General features: G+C 46.1%; 1 protein-coding gene across 1 annotated transcript in view; it reads left to right on the top strand.

Annotated features, from left to right (window-relative positions):
* The window catches only part of FAM241B (family with sequence similarity 241 member B), a 38,690-nt gene extending 22,955 nt beyond the window's left edge, over positions 1-15,735 (top strand). Inside the window, exon 3 of the mRNA XM_063961325.1 lies at positions 14,792-15,735. Coding sequence (XP_063817395.1) covers positions 14,792-15,052 — 261 coding nt within the window. The 3' untranslated portion in view covers positions 15,053-15,735. The remainder of the gene's footprint in view (positions 1-14,791) is intronic.
* Positions 15,736-17,220: the final 1,485 nt, after the last annotated feature.

Raw genomic sequence — 17,220 nt, 5'->3', positions numbered from 1 at the left:
CCTACCACTAACTCTAACCACTCCCCCACAGCCTAATCCTATCCCTAGTGCCTAACCATAACCCAAACCCACATACCCCGGGAATACGTCAGCTTTCTCAACATTGGGATTCCAGTGTCAGGATTTTGACCGTCTGGATCCTGACCACATCCTGTTACTTGTTCTAGGCTTCCACGTAAAGGAACACCTTCTAATCTCTATTATAACCGTAACATAACAAGTCACAATGGTTTGCTTGTTAAATCACTAAAGAGGTTAATTATACCCCTTCCACACTGCACAAATAACCTGGTATCGACCCGGTAATTCAACCCGGGAATAAAGCAGTGGTATTCCCGGGTTGAATACTGGGTCAGTGGCAGTGTGAATGGGTTCCTGGATCGATGCGACCTGGGACCCGTTCACTACATAGGGGTATATGCAATTGCGGTCGAATTCCCGAAAATGTCGAAAAACGGGAGATTTTCGCCAAAAAAAAAAAAATCGACAATGCAATTCAGTACTTTCCGTCAAAAAAACGGACTTTCCAAATTCGACTTTTTGAAATTCGACATTTGTCAAATTCGACATTTCTGCAATGATACAAATGCGGCAATTCGCCAAAAGTATATTCAATTGAAGTTTGGAAATTCGACAACAGTGCTTTTAGACAGTAAATTCGTCATTTACAATCCGCCACACTTTGGTGGCGGAATCTAATAAAAAAAATTTAAAACATTTTTTTTTGGTGTTTTTTTTATTGGTAATAGCATATCTATTTATATTAGAAGGGATTAGGTACTTGGTTTGTCTATTTTGGAGGCACAAGTATTATTTATATATTTTTAAAAATATATATATTTTTTTAAATGGAATGGTAAAATTCAGAATTTTTTTTTGCGTGGGGTCCCCCCTCCTAAGCATAACCAGCCTCGGGCTCTTCGAGCCGGTCCTGGTTCTAAAAATCCAGGGGGGGAAATGACAGGGGATCCCCCGTATTTTTAAAACCAGCACCGGGCTCTGCGCCTGGTGCAAAAAATACGGGGGACAAAAAGAGTAGGGGTCCCCCGTATTTTTTACACCAGCATCGGGCTCCACTAGCTGGACAGATAATGCCACAGCCGGGGGTCACTTTTATACAGCGCCCTGCGGCCGTGGCATTAAATATCCAACTAGTCACCCCTGGCCGGGGTACCCTGGGGGAGTGGGGACCCCTTCAATCAAGGGGTCCCCCCCCCCCCCAGCCACCCAAGGGCCAGGGGTGAAGCCCGAGACTGTCCCCCCCCATCCAAGGGCTGCGGATGGGGGGCTGATAGCCTTGAGAAAATTGAAAGAATATTGTTTTTCCAGTAGTACTACAAGTCCCAGCAAGCCTCCCCCGCAAGCTGGTACTTGGAGAACCACAAGTACCAGCATGCGGGAGAAAAACGGGCCCGCTGGTACCTGTAGTTCTACTGGGAAAAAAATACCTAAATAAAAACAGGACACGCACACCGTGAGAGTAAAACTTTATTTCACACATGTCGACACATACATACTTACCTATGTTCACACGCCGACCTCTGTCCACTTGTCCAAGTAGAATCCACGTGTACCTGTGAATAAAATTATACTCACCTGATCCAGTGTCCAGATTATAATCCACGTATTTGGCAAAAAAAAAAAAACGAACAAACGGACTGAAAGGGGTCCCATGTTTACACATGGGATCCCTTTCCACGAATGCCGGGACCCCACGTGACTGCTGTCACAGAAAGGTCCCTTCAGCCAATCAGGAAGCGCTACTTCGTGGCACTCACCTGATTGGCTGTATGCGCGTCTGCTGGCAGACAGCGCGTCGCACAGCTCCCTCCATTAGTTTCAATGGTGGGAACTTTGCCGTCAGCGGTGGGGTTACCCGCGGTCAGCCGCTGACCGCGGGTGACCTCACCGCTGACCGCAAAGTTCCCACCATTGAATATAATGGAGAGGCTTTGCGATGCACTGTCTGACAGCTCAGACGCGCATAGCCAATCAGCAGAGTGCCAGGACGTTGCGCTCGCTTATTGGCTGAAGAGACCTTTCTGTGACAGCAGTCACGTGGGGTCTCTGCATTCGGGGAAAGGGGTCCCATGTGTAAACATGGGACCCCTTTCAGTCCGTTTGGTCCGGGTGTTTTTTTTTTTTTTTTTTGCCAAGTACGTGGATTATAATCTGGACACTGGATCAGGTGAGTATAATTTTATTCACAGGTACAAGTGGACAGAGGTCGGCGTGTGAACATAGGTAAGTATGTATGTGTCGACATGTGTGAAATAAAGTTTTACTCTCACGGTGTGCGTGTCCTGTTTTTATTTGGGTATTTTTTTTCCAGTAGAACTACAGGTACCACCGGGCCCGTTTTTCTCCCGCATGCTGGTACTTGTGGTTCTCCAAGTACCAGCTTGCGGGGGAGGCTTGCTGGGACTTGTAGTACTACTGAAAAAAAACAATATTCTTTCAATTTTCTCAAGGCTATCAGCCCCCCATCCGCAGCCCTTGGATGGGGGGGGGGGGGCAGCCTCGGGCTTCACCCCTGGCCCTTGGGTGGCTGGGGGGGAGATCCCTTGATTGAAGGGGTCCCCACTCCCCCAGGGTACCCTAGCGAGGGGTGACTAGTTGGATATTTAATGCCACGGCCGCAGGGCGCTGTATAAAAGTGACCCCCGGCTGTGGCATTATCTGTCCAGCTAGTGGAGCCCGATGCTGGTGTAAAAAATACGGGGGACCCCTACTCTTTTTGTCCCCCGTATTTTTTGCACCAGGCGCAGAGCCCGGTGCTGGTTTTAAAAATACGGGGGATCCCCTGTCATTTCCCCCCCCGGATCTTTAGAACCAGGACCGGCTCGAAGAGCCCGAGGCTGGTTATGCTTTGGAGGGGGGACCCCACGCAATTTTTTTTCGGGTTTTTTTTTCAGTTTTTTTTAAAAATCGGATCAAAATCCGTCAAATCGTCCGTTTTTCGACAGCGGGACTGTTGAATTCCGGCACCCACTTGACGGAAATCGACGGTCGACTTGTGTCGAATTAAAAAACGGGTGAAAAATTGCCGCGATTCGCCGCTAATTGCATATACCCCATAGGGAGAGGCGGCGCGGAGATGAGCTCATCTCCCAGCGCCGCTGCCAGCTCCGCCCCAATGCCGGATCCCATCCGGGAAGGACCCATTTCCAGTTCCCGGGTGGGATCTGGCATTGGCAGTGTGAAAGGGGTATAAATGATCACTGTTCTATTCGTGATGCAGCAAAAAAGCTGTTCAGAGTCAGAAACATAGGCAACCCATTAGTTATTCAAGGTGCTTGTAAGAAATGTCAGTCACAGCATTGTTAGTACAACAGTAGTGTTTATTAGAGTCTTACCAGCCACACACAAGTTGGTATCCTTCCCCACCTCATGTGCCACTTAGCAGTATCCTCCTTCTATAGAATGACTGTTGGGACAGTAGTGTTCCCATAGCTCCCAGGGGTCTGTTCTAGTGCTTGGCCCAGCTGAATAGTGAGGAGGCAGTGCCGGTGTTTTGAGCAGCAATAAGGCTGTGTGGGAGACAGTGGGCTTCCTCAACTCCAGTTCCCTGGACGCGTTTCACTGCATGTGGCCAATCAGCAGATAGTCACCTGACTCGTTTTTCCACCCCTTGTCTCCAACAGTTTTTTCAGAGGGATGTATGAAAGGAGCTAACATGATCTGAGTCACTTGTACTGAGGCTGGCTACACACTAACCCATATGTCGTCCGATCCAGCGTATTGAATTGACATATCATGCACACCGGGTAGTGTGTACCCACTACCGTGCAATACTGCCAGCAAACATATCGGTTGTCCCATCTGCTGTGCTACATGGCAGATGGGCCGACCTCATGCTGCTGAATGCTGCCATGAACGATATAGCGCAATATCATTTAGTGGTATGGACGACTGTCTGCCACAATCCTAGATCATTGTAGTGTGTAGCCAGTCTTAAACTGAAACAATTTAATTGTGCGTGTGAGTTTCTTCACAGTGTAGGCGAGTACGTGCAGGGGAGAGAAGATAATGCAAGCTGAGGCTTCTTATGGCACACTCAAGGAGATGGCAAGAACTAAAGTATATTTTTTCTTTCCTCCTTATAGCACTAATGGGGGCTTATTTACAAAGTTCATTGTGTTTATTTTAGATATTTAAAAGGAAAATGATTTTAATAACAGGACACAGCTAGTAAAATGACTGTCCTTTTAAATATTGTGCATACAGTTGTGCTCATAAGTTTTACATACCCTAGCAGAATTTGTGATTTTCTGGCCATTTGTCAGAGAATATGAATGATAACTCACAAACTTTTCTTTCAGTCATGGTTAGTGGTTGGGTGAAGCCATTTATTGTCAAACAACTGTGTTTACTCTTTTTAAATCGTAATAACAGAAACTACCCAAATGACCCTAATCAAAAGTTTACAAACCCCAGTTCTTAATACCGTGTATTGCCCCCTTTAACATCAATGACAGCTTGAAGTCTTTTGTGGTAGTTGTGGATGAGGCTCTTTATTTTCTCAGATGGTGAAGCTGCCCATTCTTCTTGGCAAAAAGCCTCCAGTTCCTGTAAATTCTTGGGCTGTCTTGCATGAACTGCACGTTTGAGATCTCCCCAGAGTAGCTCAATGATATTGAGGTCAGGAGACTGAGATGGCCACTCCAGAACCTTTACTTTATTCTGCTGTAGCCAATGACAGGTCGACTTGGCCTTGTGTTTTGGATCATTGTCATGTTGGAACGTCCAAGTACGTCCCATGCGCAGATTCTGGGCTGATGAGTGCAAATTTTCCTCCAGTATTTTCTGATAACATGCTGCATTCATCTTGCCATCAATTTTGACCAAATTTCCAGTGCCTTTGTAGCTCACACATCCCCAAAACATCAGCAAACCACCTCCGTGTTTCACAGTAGGAATGGTGTACCTTTCATCATAGGTCTTGTTAACTCCTCTCCAAATGTAACGTTTATGGTTGTGGCCAAAAAGTTCAATTTTGGTCTCATCACTCCAAATGATTTTGTTCCAGAAGTTTTGAGGCTTGTCTCTGTGCTGTTTGGAGTATTGTAAGCGGGATGCTTTGTGGCATTTGCGTAGTAATGGCTTTCTTCTGGCGACTCGACCATGCAGCCCATTTTTCTTCAAATGCCTCCTTATTGTGCATCTTGAAATAACCACACCACTTTTTTTCAGAGAGTCCTGTATTTCAGCTGAAGTTATTTGAGGATTTTTCTTTGCATCCCGAACAATTTTCCTGGCAGTTATGGCTGAATTTTTTGTTGGTCTACCTGACCGTGATTTGGTTTCCTCAGAATCCCTCATTTTCCACTTCTTAATTAGAGTTTGAACACTGCTGATTGGCATTCTCAATTGCTTGGATATCTTTTTATATCCCTTTCCTGTTTTATACAGTTGTTACCTTTTCCCGCAGATCCTTTGACAATTCCTTTGCTTTCCCCATGATTCAGGATCCAGACACGTCAGTGCAGCACTGGATGAAAGATGCAAGGGTCTTTCAGGAGTCCAGAAACTCACTGACCTTTTATATATACACACACACTGATTACAAGCAAACAGATCACAGGTGAGGATGGTTACCTTTAGTAGCCATTCAAACCCGTTTGTGTCAACTTGTGTGCATGTTATCAGGCCAAAATCTCCAGGGTATGTAAACTTTTGATCAGGGTCATTTGGGTAGTTTCTGTTGTCATTATGATTTAAAAAGAGTCAACACAGTTGTTTGACAATAAATGGCATCACCCAACCACTAACCATGAGTGAAAGAAAAGTTTGTGAGTTATCATTCATATTCTCTGACAAATGGCCAGAAAATCACAAATTCTGCTAGGGTATGTAAACTTATGAGCACAACTGTAAATACGATCAGAAGTACCAGTTTTACAACCCAACGCTACATAACTATACCTTACGGTCATGTATTTTATTCGGATGCACAAACTTTAAACAGAATATGACATATTCAAAGATCCTGTACCCAACCAGGCGAGCAACTGCAAAGGGCAAGGAAGTGAGCACTGGTGACAAGGATTGTCCTGAGGAAGAATAAGAGGTTGGAGGAAGGTCTGGATTAAGCCTTCAGGGGGCCCAGGACACCCTCCACCTCATGTGAGGACCACGCCTTGGCTTAGCGTAACGTGTGTGTGTGTGTGTGTGTGTGTGTGTGTGTGTGTGTGTGTGTGTGTGTGTGTGTGTGTGTGTGTGCCTCCTCTCCCTCCCAGCACCTCATCACCTCTGCTCCTTAAATAAAATTATTATTATTATATGTTATATAATGTATTTAATGACCTTCTGCCCCTCTAATATATTTAATGATTCCCCCCCCCACCCCTTATATTTTTAATGATCTTCCCTTCTTCCCTCACCCCCCATATAAATTGTATTATGACTCACCCCTCCCCCACCCCATATCTTTGCGGCTCACTGACCTTTGTTGACTGGTGTGAGCTGTGTTCAGTTCAGTCCTATCAGAGAGTACCACGTTGTCAGGTAGCTTCAATTCAAGAGTCCAGCATCTGAATCCCCTCCTCATGGTCTTCTTGAAGGATGAAATGTCATGACGTCTCATCCACTAGTGTCAGTTGTGCAGCGTAGTATACTAGTCAATTACTGCTAAAAGAGGGGGAAAGCGAGCAAGCGTGACAGGTGCAGACAGACGGCTGCAGGTGTTGGGGACAAGTCTACTTCCCTACAAGCTCCGCCACCAGCAGCGGCTCTCCCGGTAGCTGTCTTACTGCTGCTAAGAGTGCTGCTGCTGCCAACAGAGCCTGGAGGTGAGCAGAATCCTCTCTGGAAAGCTTGAGTTAGGTTGGAACAGTTCTGCCAGGGGGACCTGGAGGTTCTTCGTATTTCTCTAAAGTCCTAGAGGATGCTGGGGACTCCGTAAGGACCATGGGGATAGACGGGCTCCGCAGGAGACATGGGAACTTTAAGAAAGACTTTCGTTCTGGGTGTGCACTGGCTCCTCTCTCTATACCCCTCTTCCAGACCTCAGTTTGATACTGTGCCCAGTGGAGACTGGGTGCTTTTCAGGAGCTCTCCTGAGCTTTCTGACAGAAAGTATTTTGTTAGGTTTTTTATTTTCAGGGAGCACTGCTGGCAACAGACTCCCTGCATCGAGGAACTGAGGGGAGAGAAGCAGCCCTACTCTCTGAGTTGCAAGGTCCTGCTTCTTAGGCTACTGGACACCATTAGCTCCAGAGGGATTGGTACGCAGGATCTCACCCTCGCCATCCGTCCCAGAGCCGCACCGCCGTCCCCCTCGCAGAGCCGGAAGATAGAAGCCGGGTGAGTATGAGAAGAAAAGAAGACTTCAGAGGCGGCAGAAGACTTCATGATCTTCACTGAGGTAACGCACAGCACTGCAGCTGTGCGCCATTGCTCCCATACACCTCACATACTCCGGTCACTGTAAGGGTGCAGGGCGCAGGGGGGGCGCCCTGGGCAGCAATATAAACCTCTTTTTGGCAAAAATATAACATATATACAGCTGGGCACTGTATATATGTATGAGCCCCCGCCAATTTTACAGTTTAAGCGGGACAGAAGCTTGCCGCCGAGGGGGCGGGGCTTCTCCCTCAGCACTCACCAGCGCCATTTTTTCTCCACAGCACCGCTGAGAGGAAGCTACCCGGACTCTCCCCTGCTTATACCACGGTAGACAAGAGGGTTGAAAAGAGAGGGGGGGGGCACATAATTCGGCGCAAATTACATACAGCAGCACTACTGGGTAAACATTAAGTTACTGTGTTATTCCTGGGTTATATAGCGCTGGGGTGTGTGCTGGCATACTCTCTCTCTGTCTCTCCAAAGGGCCTTGTGGGGGAACTGTCTTCAGAAAGAGCATTCCCTGTGTGTGTGGTGTGTCGGTACGCGTGTGTCGACATGTCTGAGGAAGAAGGCTATGTTAGAGAGGAGCGGGAGCAAATGAATGTGGTGTCTCCGCCGACACCTGACTGGATGGATATGTGGAATGTTTTAAATGCTAGTGTAAACTCATTGCACAAAAGATTAGACAAGGCTGAAGCTTTGGGACAGTCAGGGTCTCAACCCATGCCTGATCTTATGTCGCAGGGACCGTCAGGGTCTCATAAGCGCCCACTATCCCAGATTGTTGACACAGATACCGACACGGATTCTGACTCCAGTGTCGATTACGATGATGCAAAGTTACAGCCAAAATTGGCAAAATCCATTTGATATATGATTATGGCAATAAAAGATGTTTTGCACATCACAGAGGAACCCCCTGTCCCTGACAAGAGGGTACATATGTACAAGGAAAAGAAGCCTGAGGTAACCTTTCCCCCTCACACGAGCTGAACGAGTTATGTGAAAAAGCTTGGGAATCTCCAGATAAAAGACTGCAGATTTCCAAAAGGATTCTTATGGCGTATCCTTTCCCGTCAACGGATAGGTAACGATGGGAATCCTCCCCTAGGGTGGACAAAGCATTAACACGCTTATCCAAGAAGGTAGCCCTCCCGTCCCAGGATACGGCTACCCTCAAAGATTCTGCTGACCGCAAACAGGAGATTACCCTGAAGTCCATTTATACACATTCAGGTACCTTACTGAGACTGGCAATTGCGTCGGCCTGGGTGTGTAGTGCTGTAGCGGCATGGACAGATACCTTATCTGAGGGGATGGATACCCTAGATAAGGATACTATTTTATTGACCCTGGGGCATATAAGAGATACTGTCCTATATATGAGAGATGCTCAAAGAGACATTAGTCTACTGGGTTCTAGAATAAACGCTATGTCGATTTCTGCCAGAAGAGTCCTATGGACACGGCAATGGACAGGTGATGCCGACTCAAAAAGGCATATGGAGGTTTTACCTTACAGGGGTGAGGAATTGTTTGGGGAAGGTCTCTCGGACCTAGTCTCCACAGCTACAGCTGAAAAATCTAATTTTTTACCTTATGTTCCCTCACAGCATAAGAAAGCTCCGCATTATCAAATGCAGTCCTTTCGGTCACAAAGAAACAAGAAAGTGCGAGGTGCGGCATTTCTTGCCAGAGGTAGGGGCAGAGGAAAAAAGCTGCACAACACAGCTAGTTCCCAGGAACAGAAGTCCTCCCCGGCCTCTACAAAATCTACCGCATGACGCTGGGGCTCCACTGGCGGAGTCCGGCCCAGTGGGGGCACGTCTTCGGAGTTTCAGCCACATCTGTGTTCACTCCCAGGTGGATCCCCGGGCAATAGAAATTGTTTCTCAGGGTTACAAGCTGGAATTCGAAGAAGTGCCTCCTCGACGATTTTTCAAATCGGCCCTACCAACTTCTCCCCAGGAAAGGGAGATAGTGTTATATGCAATACAAAAATTGTATCTTCAACAGGTGGTGGTCAAGGTTCCCCTCCTCCAACAAGGAAAGGGATATTACTTGACCATGTTTGTAGTCCCAAAACCGGACGATTCGATCAGACCCATATTAAATTTGAAATCCCTGAACCTATACTTGAAAAGGTTCAAGTTCAAGATGGAATCGCTAAGAGCGGTCATCGCAAGCCTGGAAGGGGGGGATTTTATGGTGTCCCTGGACATAAAGGATGCATACCTTCATGTCCCCATTTATCCACCTCATCAGGCGTACCTCAGATTTGCGGTACAGGACTGTCATTACCAATTTCAGACGTTGCCGTTTGGTCTCTCCACGGCCCCGAGAATTTTCACCAAGGTAATGGCGGAAATGATGGTGCTCCTGAGCAAGCAAGGTGTCACAATTATCCCGTACTTGGACGATCTCCTCATAAAAGCGAGATCAAGAGAGCAGTTGCTGAACAGCGTATCACTTTCACTGAAAGTGTTACAGCAACACAGCTGGATTCTCAATATCCCGAATTCGCAGTTGGTTCCTACGACTCGTCTGTCTTTCTTGGGCATGATTCTGGACACGGACCAGAAGAGGGTTTATCTCCCGATAGAAAAGGCCCAGGAACTCATGACTCTTGTCAGGAACCTATTGAAACCAAAACAGGTGTCAGTGCATCACTGCACTCGAGTCCTGGGAAAGATGGTGGCATCATACGAGGCCATTCCCTTCGGCAGGTTCCATGCGAGGACTTTCCAATGGGACCTACTGGACAAGTGGTCCGGGTCACATTTACAGATGCATCGGTTGATCACCCTGTCCCCCAGGGCCAGGGTATCACTCCTGTGGTGGCTGCAGAGTGCTCACCTTCTAGAGGGCCGCAGATTTGGCATTCAGGGCTGGATCCTGGTGACCACAGACGCATGCCTCCGAGGTTGGGGAGCAGTCACACAGGGAAGAAATTTCCAAGGTCTTTGGTCAAGTCAAGAGACTTGTCTTCACATCAACATCCTGGAACTAAGGGCCATATACAACACCCTACGTCAGGCGGAGACCTTACTTCGCGACCAACCGGTTCTGATCCAGTCAGACAACATCACTGCAGTGGCTCATGTAAACCGCCAAGGCGGCACAAGGAGCAGAGTGGCGATGGCAGAAGCCACCAGAATTCTTCGCTGGGCGGAGAATCACGTAAGCGCACTGTCAGCAGTGTTCATTCCGGGAGTGGACAACTGGGAAGCAGACTTCCTCAGCAGACACGACCTACATCCGGGAGAGTGGGGACTTCATCAGGAAGTTTTCGCACAGATTACAAGTCGGTGGGAACTGCCACAGATAGACATGATGGCGTCCCGCCTCAACAAAAAGCTACAGAGGTTTTGCGCAAGGTCAAGAGACCCTCAGGCAGTAGCTGTAGACGCCCTAGTGACACCATAGGTGTTCCGGTCGGTCTATGTATTTCCTCCTCTTTCTCTCATACCCAAGGTGTTGAGGATAATAAGACAAAGAGGAGTGAGAACAATCCTCATTGTTCCAGATTGGCCACGGAGGACCTGGTATCCGGATCTGCAGGAAATGCTCACAGAAGATCCGTGGCCTCTTCCTCTAAGACAGGACCTGTTGCAGCAGGGGCCCTGTCTGTTCCAAGACTTACTGCGGCTGCGTTTGACGGCATGGCGGTTGAACGCCAGATCCTAGCAGAGAAAGGCATTCCGGTTGAGGTCATCCCTATGCTGATAAAGGCTAGGAAGGATGTAACGTCAAAACATTATCACCGTATATGGAGAAAATATGTTTCTTGGTGTGATGCCAGGAATGCTCCTACGTAAGAATTCCATCTGGGCCATTTCCTTCACTTCCTACAAACTGGAGTGAATTTGGGCCTAAAATTAGGCTCTATTAAGGTCCAGATTTCAGCCTTATCCATTTTCTTTCAAAAAGAATTGGCTTCTCTTCCAGAAGTTCAGACTTTTGTAAAAGGAGTGCTGCATATTCAGCCTCCTTTTGTGCCTCCGGTGGCACCTTGGGACCTTAACGTGGTGTTAAGTTTTCTAAAATCACACTGGTTTGAACCACTTAAAACGGTGGAGTTGAAATATCTCACGTGGAAGGTGGTCATGTTGTTAGCCTTGGCTTCTGCTAGGCGAGTTTCGGAATTGGCGGCTTTATCACATAAAAGCCCATATGTGGTTTTCCATATGGATAGAGCAGAGTTGCGGACCCGTCCTCAATTCCTACCTAAGGTGGTCTCATCCTTTCATATGAAACAACCTATTGTGGTGCCTGTGGCTACGCGTGATTTGGAGGATTCCGAGTTACTTGATGTGGTCAGTTCTTTGAAAATTTACGTGGCCAGGACGGCTAGAGTCAGGAAAACTGAAGCGCTGTTTGTCCTGTATTATTTTATTTATTTTATTAACAGTTTCTTATATAGCGCAGCATATTCCGTTGCGCTTTACAATTAGTATGCAACCAACAAGATTGGTACCCTTGCTTCAAAGCAGACTATTGCTCGCTGGATTTGTAACACGATTCAGCAAGCGCATTCTACGGCTGGATTGCCGTTACCGAAATCGGTCAAGGCCCATTCCACGAGGAAAGTGGGCTCTTCTTGGGCGGCTGCTCGAGGGGTCTCTGCACTACAGCTGTGTTGAGCTGCTACTTGGTCGGGTTCAAACACCTTTGCAAAATACTATAAGTTTGATACCCTGGCTGAGGAGGACCTCATGTTTGCTCAATCGGTGCTGCAGAGTCATCCGCACTCTCCCGCCCGTTTGGGAGCTTTGGTATAATCCCCATGGTCCTTACGGAGTCCCCAGCATCCTCTAGGACGTTAGAGAAAATAAGATTTTAAACCTACCGGTAAATCTTTTTCTCGTAGTCCGTAGAGGATGCTGGGCGCCTGTCCCAAGTGCGGACTACTTCTACAATACTTGTATATAGTTATTGCTTCAATAAGGGTTATGTTATAGTTGCATCGGTCCTGCACTGATGCTATGTTGTTTTTTCATACTGTTAACTGGGTAGTTTATCATAAGTTATACGGTGTGATTGGTGTGGCTGGTATGAATCTTGCCCTGGATTAACAAAATCCTTCCTCGTACTGTCCGTCTCCTCTGGGCACAGTTTCTCTAACTGAGGTCTGGAGGAGGGGCATAGAGGGAGGAGCCAGTGCAACCCAGAACTAAAGTCTTTCTTAAAGTGCCCATGTCTCCTGCGGAGCCCGTCTATCCCCATGGTCCTTACGGAGTCCCCAGCATCCTCTACGGACTACGAGAAAAAGATTTACCGGTAGGTTTAAAATCTTATTTTTTGACACATTTGTGCTTTAACCCAAGGGCCTAATTCATATTTGTACGCAAATGTTATTGTCATTTTCTAGGCTACAGAGCTGCTAATGTCAGCATGTGAAGCTGCGGTCCAGGAATGAAACGGATGCACACCAGAGCCATTGTAAACTCTTTTACGATTGCGTACACATTCGTGACCTATAAGCAAAAATGAGGAACATTGCGGATAAGGGTTCATCTATGGCTACCCAGACGGGACACAGCAGTAGCACGCAGGAGCTTGCAGCCATCAGCAGATACACGCCCTGAAAATGGTCATAACATGCCTGCGTTTTCTCATCCACTCCCCATTAACACCTCCAAATGGTCACTTCCTATCAATCACTTCTTCATGAAATCCTCATTGCGAGTGACATTGCAGCGGCCCCTTCGTACATGCACATTGCAATCGCAACACATGCACAATCTGACGATAATCGCTCTGTTGCATGATAATTTCCATTGTGTACAAACATGAATTAGGCCCATTATTCCTACCATTCCAGCAAGACAATGACCCAGACTATCTAGCAAAAGCACCATTGTATGGCTTAAATCTAAAAAATTATCCACCAATCCAATTATCTCAAGCAATTTTGCAAAGACGAATTAGTGTAAGTTGCTGAGTACTAATGGTTAAAGCTGGTGGACACTCACCCAATTAGGGGTCTATTTACTAAGGGGGTCATTTCGACCCGTTCGCACGCAGCGGTTCTTCGCTGCGGTGCGAATGGGTCAGAACTGCGGCGGCGCCCGCATTGCGCATGCAGGTCGTAGCCCAGCGACACCAGTCGTTAGGCAACAACGCCAGGACTTAGGGAAGTGATCGCAGGCCCGATCGCAAGAAGATTAACAGCGGGATGGAGAATCGGGGCGTCTACTCACCGTTTCCCGGGCGTGGTAAGGCAAACGCAGACGTGTCCAGGTGTTTGGAGGGCGGATGTCTGACGTCACAGCCGGGACCTTCATCGCTGGATCCATCGCACAGGGTAAGTAACTGCAAGGCTAGTCTTGTTTTACACAAAACTTTTTAGCATAGCAGGGCTGCACAAGCGATCGCAGCCCTGCTATGCCAAAATACACTCCTGCATAGGCGGCGTCTAGTTGATTGCACGAGCAGCAAAAAGTTGCTACGTGCGATCAACTCGGAATGACCACCTAAGCCCTGGACGGAGATAAAGTGGTTGGAGATAAAGTACCAGCCAATCAGCTCATAACTGTAATTTTTCAAACCCAGCCTGTAACATGGCAGTTAGGAGCTGATTGGCTGGTACTTTATCTCAATCCGAGGCTTAGAATATAGACCCCTGAGTCTCCTAGCTCTAATTGCAGTTAAAGGCCAAGTATAATAACAAGGGAAGTAACTATGTATCCAACTAATTTCTGTTTTACTCCTCATTGAAAATAGTTAAAGTTCCTTTTCTTATTGTTTCACATTACAGAGTATTTGATGTTGATATTAATGTTGGTCATTAGTAAATTGAAGAATAAAACCATTCTGATTTAATGCTGTAAGCAAATATAATGTTGCAAATCCCAATTGGAAAGGGGGGGTCATATTATAGCTACTGTGCATTAGATACTTGGATATTTAGAAAACAAATTGCAATGTCTGTAATGTTACAACACTGCATCCTTTCATTTGCGATCTCCAGGAAGCACATCTAGTGGTTCCTAGCATTTACACTAAGGAGCTAGCTTTCAGTCAGAAGCTGGGTATTCGACAGGGAACATCGGCCGTAATGGGGTGTAGTATGTTATGCCGGCGCTTGGGATCCCGGTGCGGGCCACGCTATTTATTCTCCCTCCAGGGGTGTATTGGACACCCCAAGAGGGAGAGTAGTTGTCAGTATGGTGAGCGCCGGGATCCCGACAGCCGGCATATCAAATGCCTCCAGCCATAATGTCCCGGCATGTGTCCAGCTCTGACCTAGTATACAGTATGTAAGGCCTTACAACATTAAAGAATATGACTGTTTATTACTTGTGTTACAGAGATTTTTTATATTGCTTTTAAAATATTATCATGCTTTTTAATATATGTAATACAGTTTTACTTTGTTTAGAGGTATACATTGTTTGCTAAAATGTTTGTGATTGTTTTCTTAAATATCTTATGTACACAGGGATTGTTTAACACAGCAGGAAATGCTGGAACAGGACCACAGCAGGTTCCACAAGAAGAGAGAAGGCAGGAGGGGCGCTCCCCTTTTACTGACATTAACCAGCAATTGGTGAACATGGGTTTTCCACGCTGGAATCTTGGAAGCCAAGTGGTAGAGCCAGTCATGTCTATTCTCTTCCTCTTCCTCATTCTAATGATGGGGGTCCGTGGCTTGCTCCTAGTTGGTTTAATATATTTTGTATCACACCTCAGCCAGCGGTAAGCATAGCACAGGCACATAGAAACTGGAAGATAAGAAAACAACTTTGTATGGTTATGAATAGCAGTGTCATAACTTTTTTAGTGGACCAATTCAGGATCTTCACAGAAGAGCCAACGTTCAGAACTTTAGTAGACTTCTAATGGATGTTGCGAACTGTGACCAACTAGTTTGCTGTAGGACCAATGATCAGTAATCTGAATATCAGAGAAGGTGACTTCTAGGAAGCTTGATTTTCAGTCATGTAATGAAATGGAGCCAGATAATTATACATTCCTACTCTCCCTATTTTACATTTACTCTCCCAACATTTGTATACTGAAATCAAAGTCTGCAACAATTGCATGCATGTATAACCATATCGTATAAAATGATTTTCTACCTACAATGAGCATTTTCATTGTTAGCAGTCAAGGTGTCTAATGTTTGAGTCATTATAGAAAAAGAAGCCAATCTTAATTCTTACATAAGTGATGTAATATAATGTAAAGTAATACCCCAAATTTATTTAAATAAATTCCTATTCTGTCCTACTAATAAAAATAATATATATATATATATATATATATATATATATGTATATATGTATATATATATAATCTCCAACAGAAAAACTCTGGCACGCCTGACGCCTAGACAGTTTCCTTGCTCCTGTTTTGCCAATACACTATTTTGTGGTTACAAGACTCTGAGTGCCGCCTCATCCTTTCCATATACAGTGGGGCAAAAAAGTATTTGGACAGCCACCGATTGTACAAGTTTACCCACTTAAAAAGATCAGAGAGGTCTGTAATTTCCATCATAGGTACACTTCAACTGTGAGAGACAGAATCCGAAAAAAAAACCCCAGGAAATCACATTGTATGATTTTGAAACAATTTACTTGTATATTCTTGTGGAATATAAATATTTGGACACCTACCAAGCAGCAAGATTTCTGGCTCTCACAGACCTTTTCTATCCTCCACTCGTTACCTGTATTAATGGCACCTGTTTGAACTGGTTATCTGTATAAAAGACACCTGTCCACACCCTCAAACAGTCAGACTGCTACCTCTCCACCATGGCCAAGACCAGAGAGCTGTCTAAGGACACCAAGGACAAAATTGTAGAGCTGCACAAGGCTGGGATGAGCTACTCGACAATAGGCAAGCAGCTTGGTGAGAAGAGATCAACTGTTGGCGCAATTATAAAAAAATGGAAGAAATACAAGATCACTGGCAATCTCCCTCGACCTGGTGCTGCATGCAAGAGCTCACCTCATGGGGTATCACATATCTTGAGAATGGTGAGGAAATCAGCTCAGAACTACACGGGGGGACCTGGTCAATAACTTCAAGAGAGCTGGGACCAGAGTCACAAAGGTTACCATTAGTAACACACTACGTCGTCATGGATTAAAATTCTGCAGCGCGCGAAAGGTCCCCCTGCTTAAGCCAGCACATGTCCAGGCCCGTCTAAAGTTTGCCAGTGACCATCTGGATGATCCAGAGGAGGATTGGGAGAATTTAATGTAGTCAGATGAGAGCAAAATCGAACTTTTTGGTATAAACTACACTCGCCGTGTTTGGAGGGAGAAGAATGATGAATAACATCCCAAGAACACCATACCCACTGTGAAGCATGGGGGTGGAAACATCATGCTTTTGGGCTGCTTTTCTGCAAAGGGGACAGTACGACAGATTCGTATTAAGGAGAGGATGAATGGGGCCATGTATCGTGAGATTTTGGGCAAAACCTCCTTCCCACAGTGAGAGCATTGAAGATGGAACGTGGCTGGGTCTTCCAGCATGACAATGACCCCAAACACACTGCCCGGGCAACTAAGGAGTGGCTCCGTAAGAAGCATTTCAAGGTCCTGGAGTGGCCTAGCCCGTCTCCAGACCTCAACCCAATTGAAAATCTGTGGAGGGAGTTGAAAGTCCGTGTTGCTCGGCGACAGCCCCAAAACATGACAGATCTAGAGAAGATCTGCATGGAAGAGTGGGCCAAAATTCCTGCTACAGTGTGTGCAAACCTGGTCAAGAACTACAGGAAACGTTTGACCTCTGTAATTGGCAACCGAGGTTATATTACAAAGTATTGAGTTAAACTTTATGATTGTCCAAATATTTATTTTCCGCAAGAATATACAAATAAATTGTTTAAAAAACATACAGTGTGATTTCCTA

Source organism: Pseudophryne corroboree, chromosome 3 (genome assembly GCF_028390025.1).
Source record: "Pseudophryne corroboree isolate aPseCor3 chromosome 3, aPseCor3.hap2, whole genome shotgun sequence".
NCBI classification, from domain to species: Eukaryota; Metazoa; Chordata; class Amphibia; order Anura; family Myobatrachidae; genus Pseudophryne; species Pseudophryne corroboree.
The sequence above is the reverse complement of the archived record's forward strand: the minus strand, read 5'-3'. Positions and strand labels throughout refer to the sequence as shown.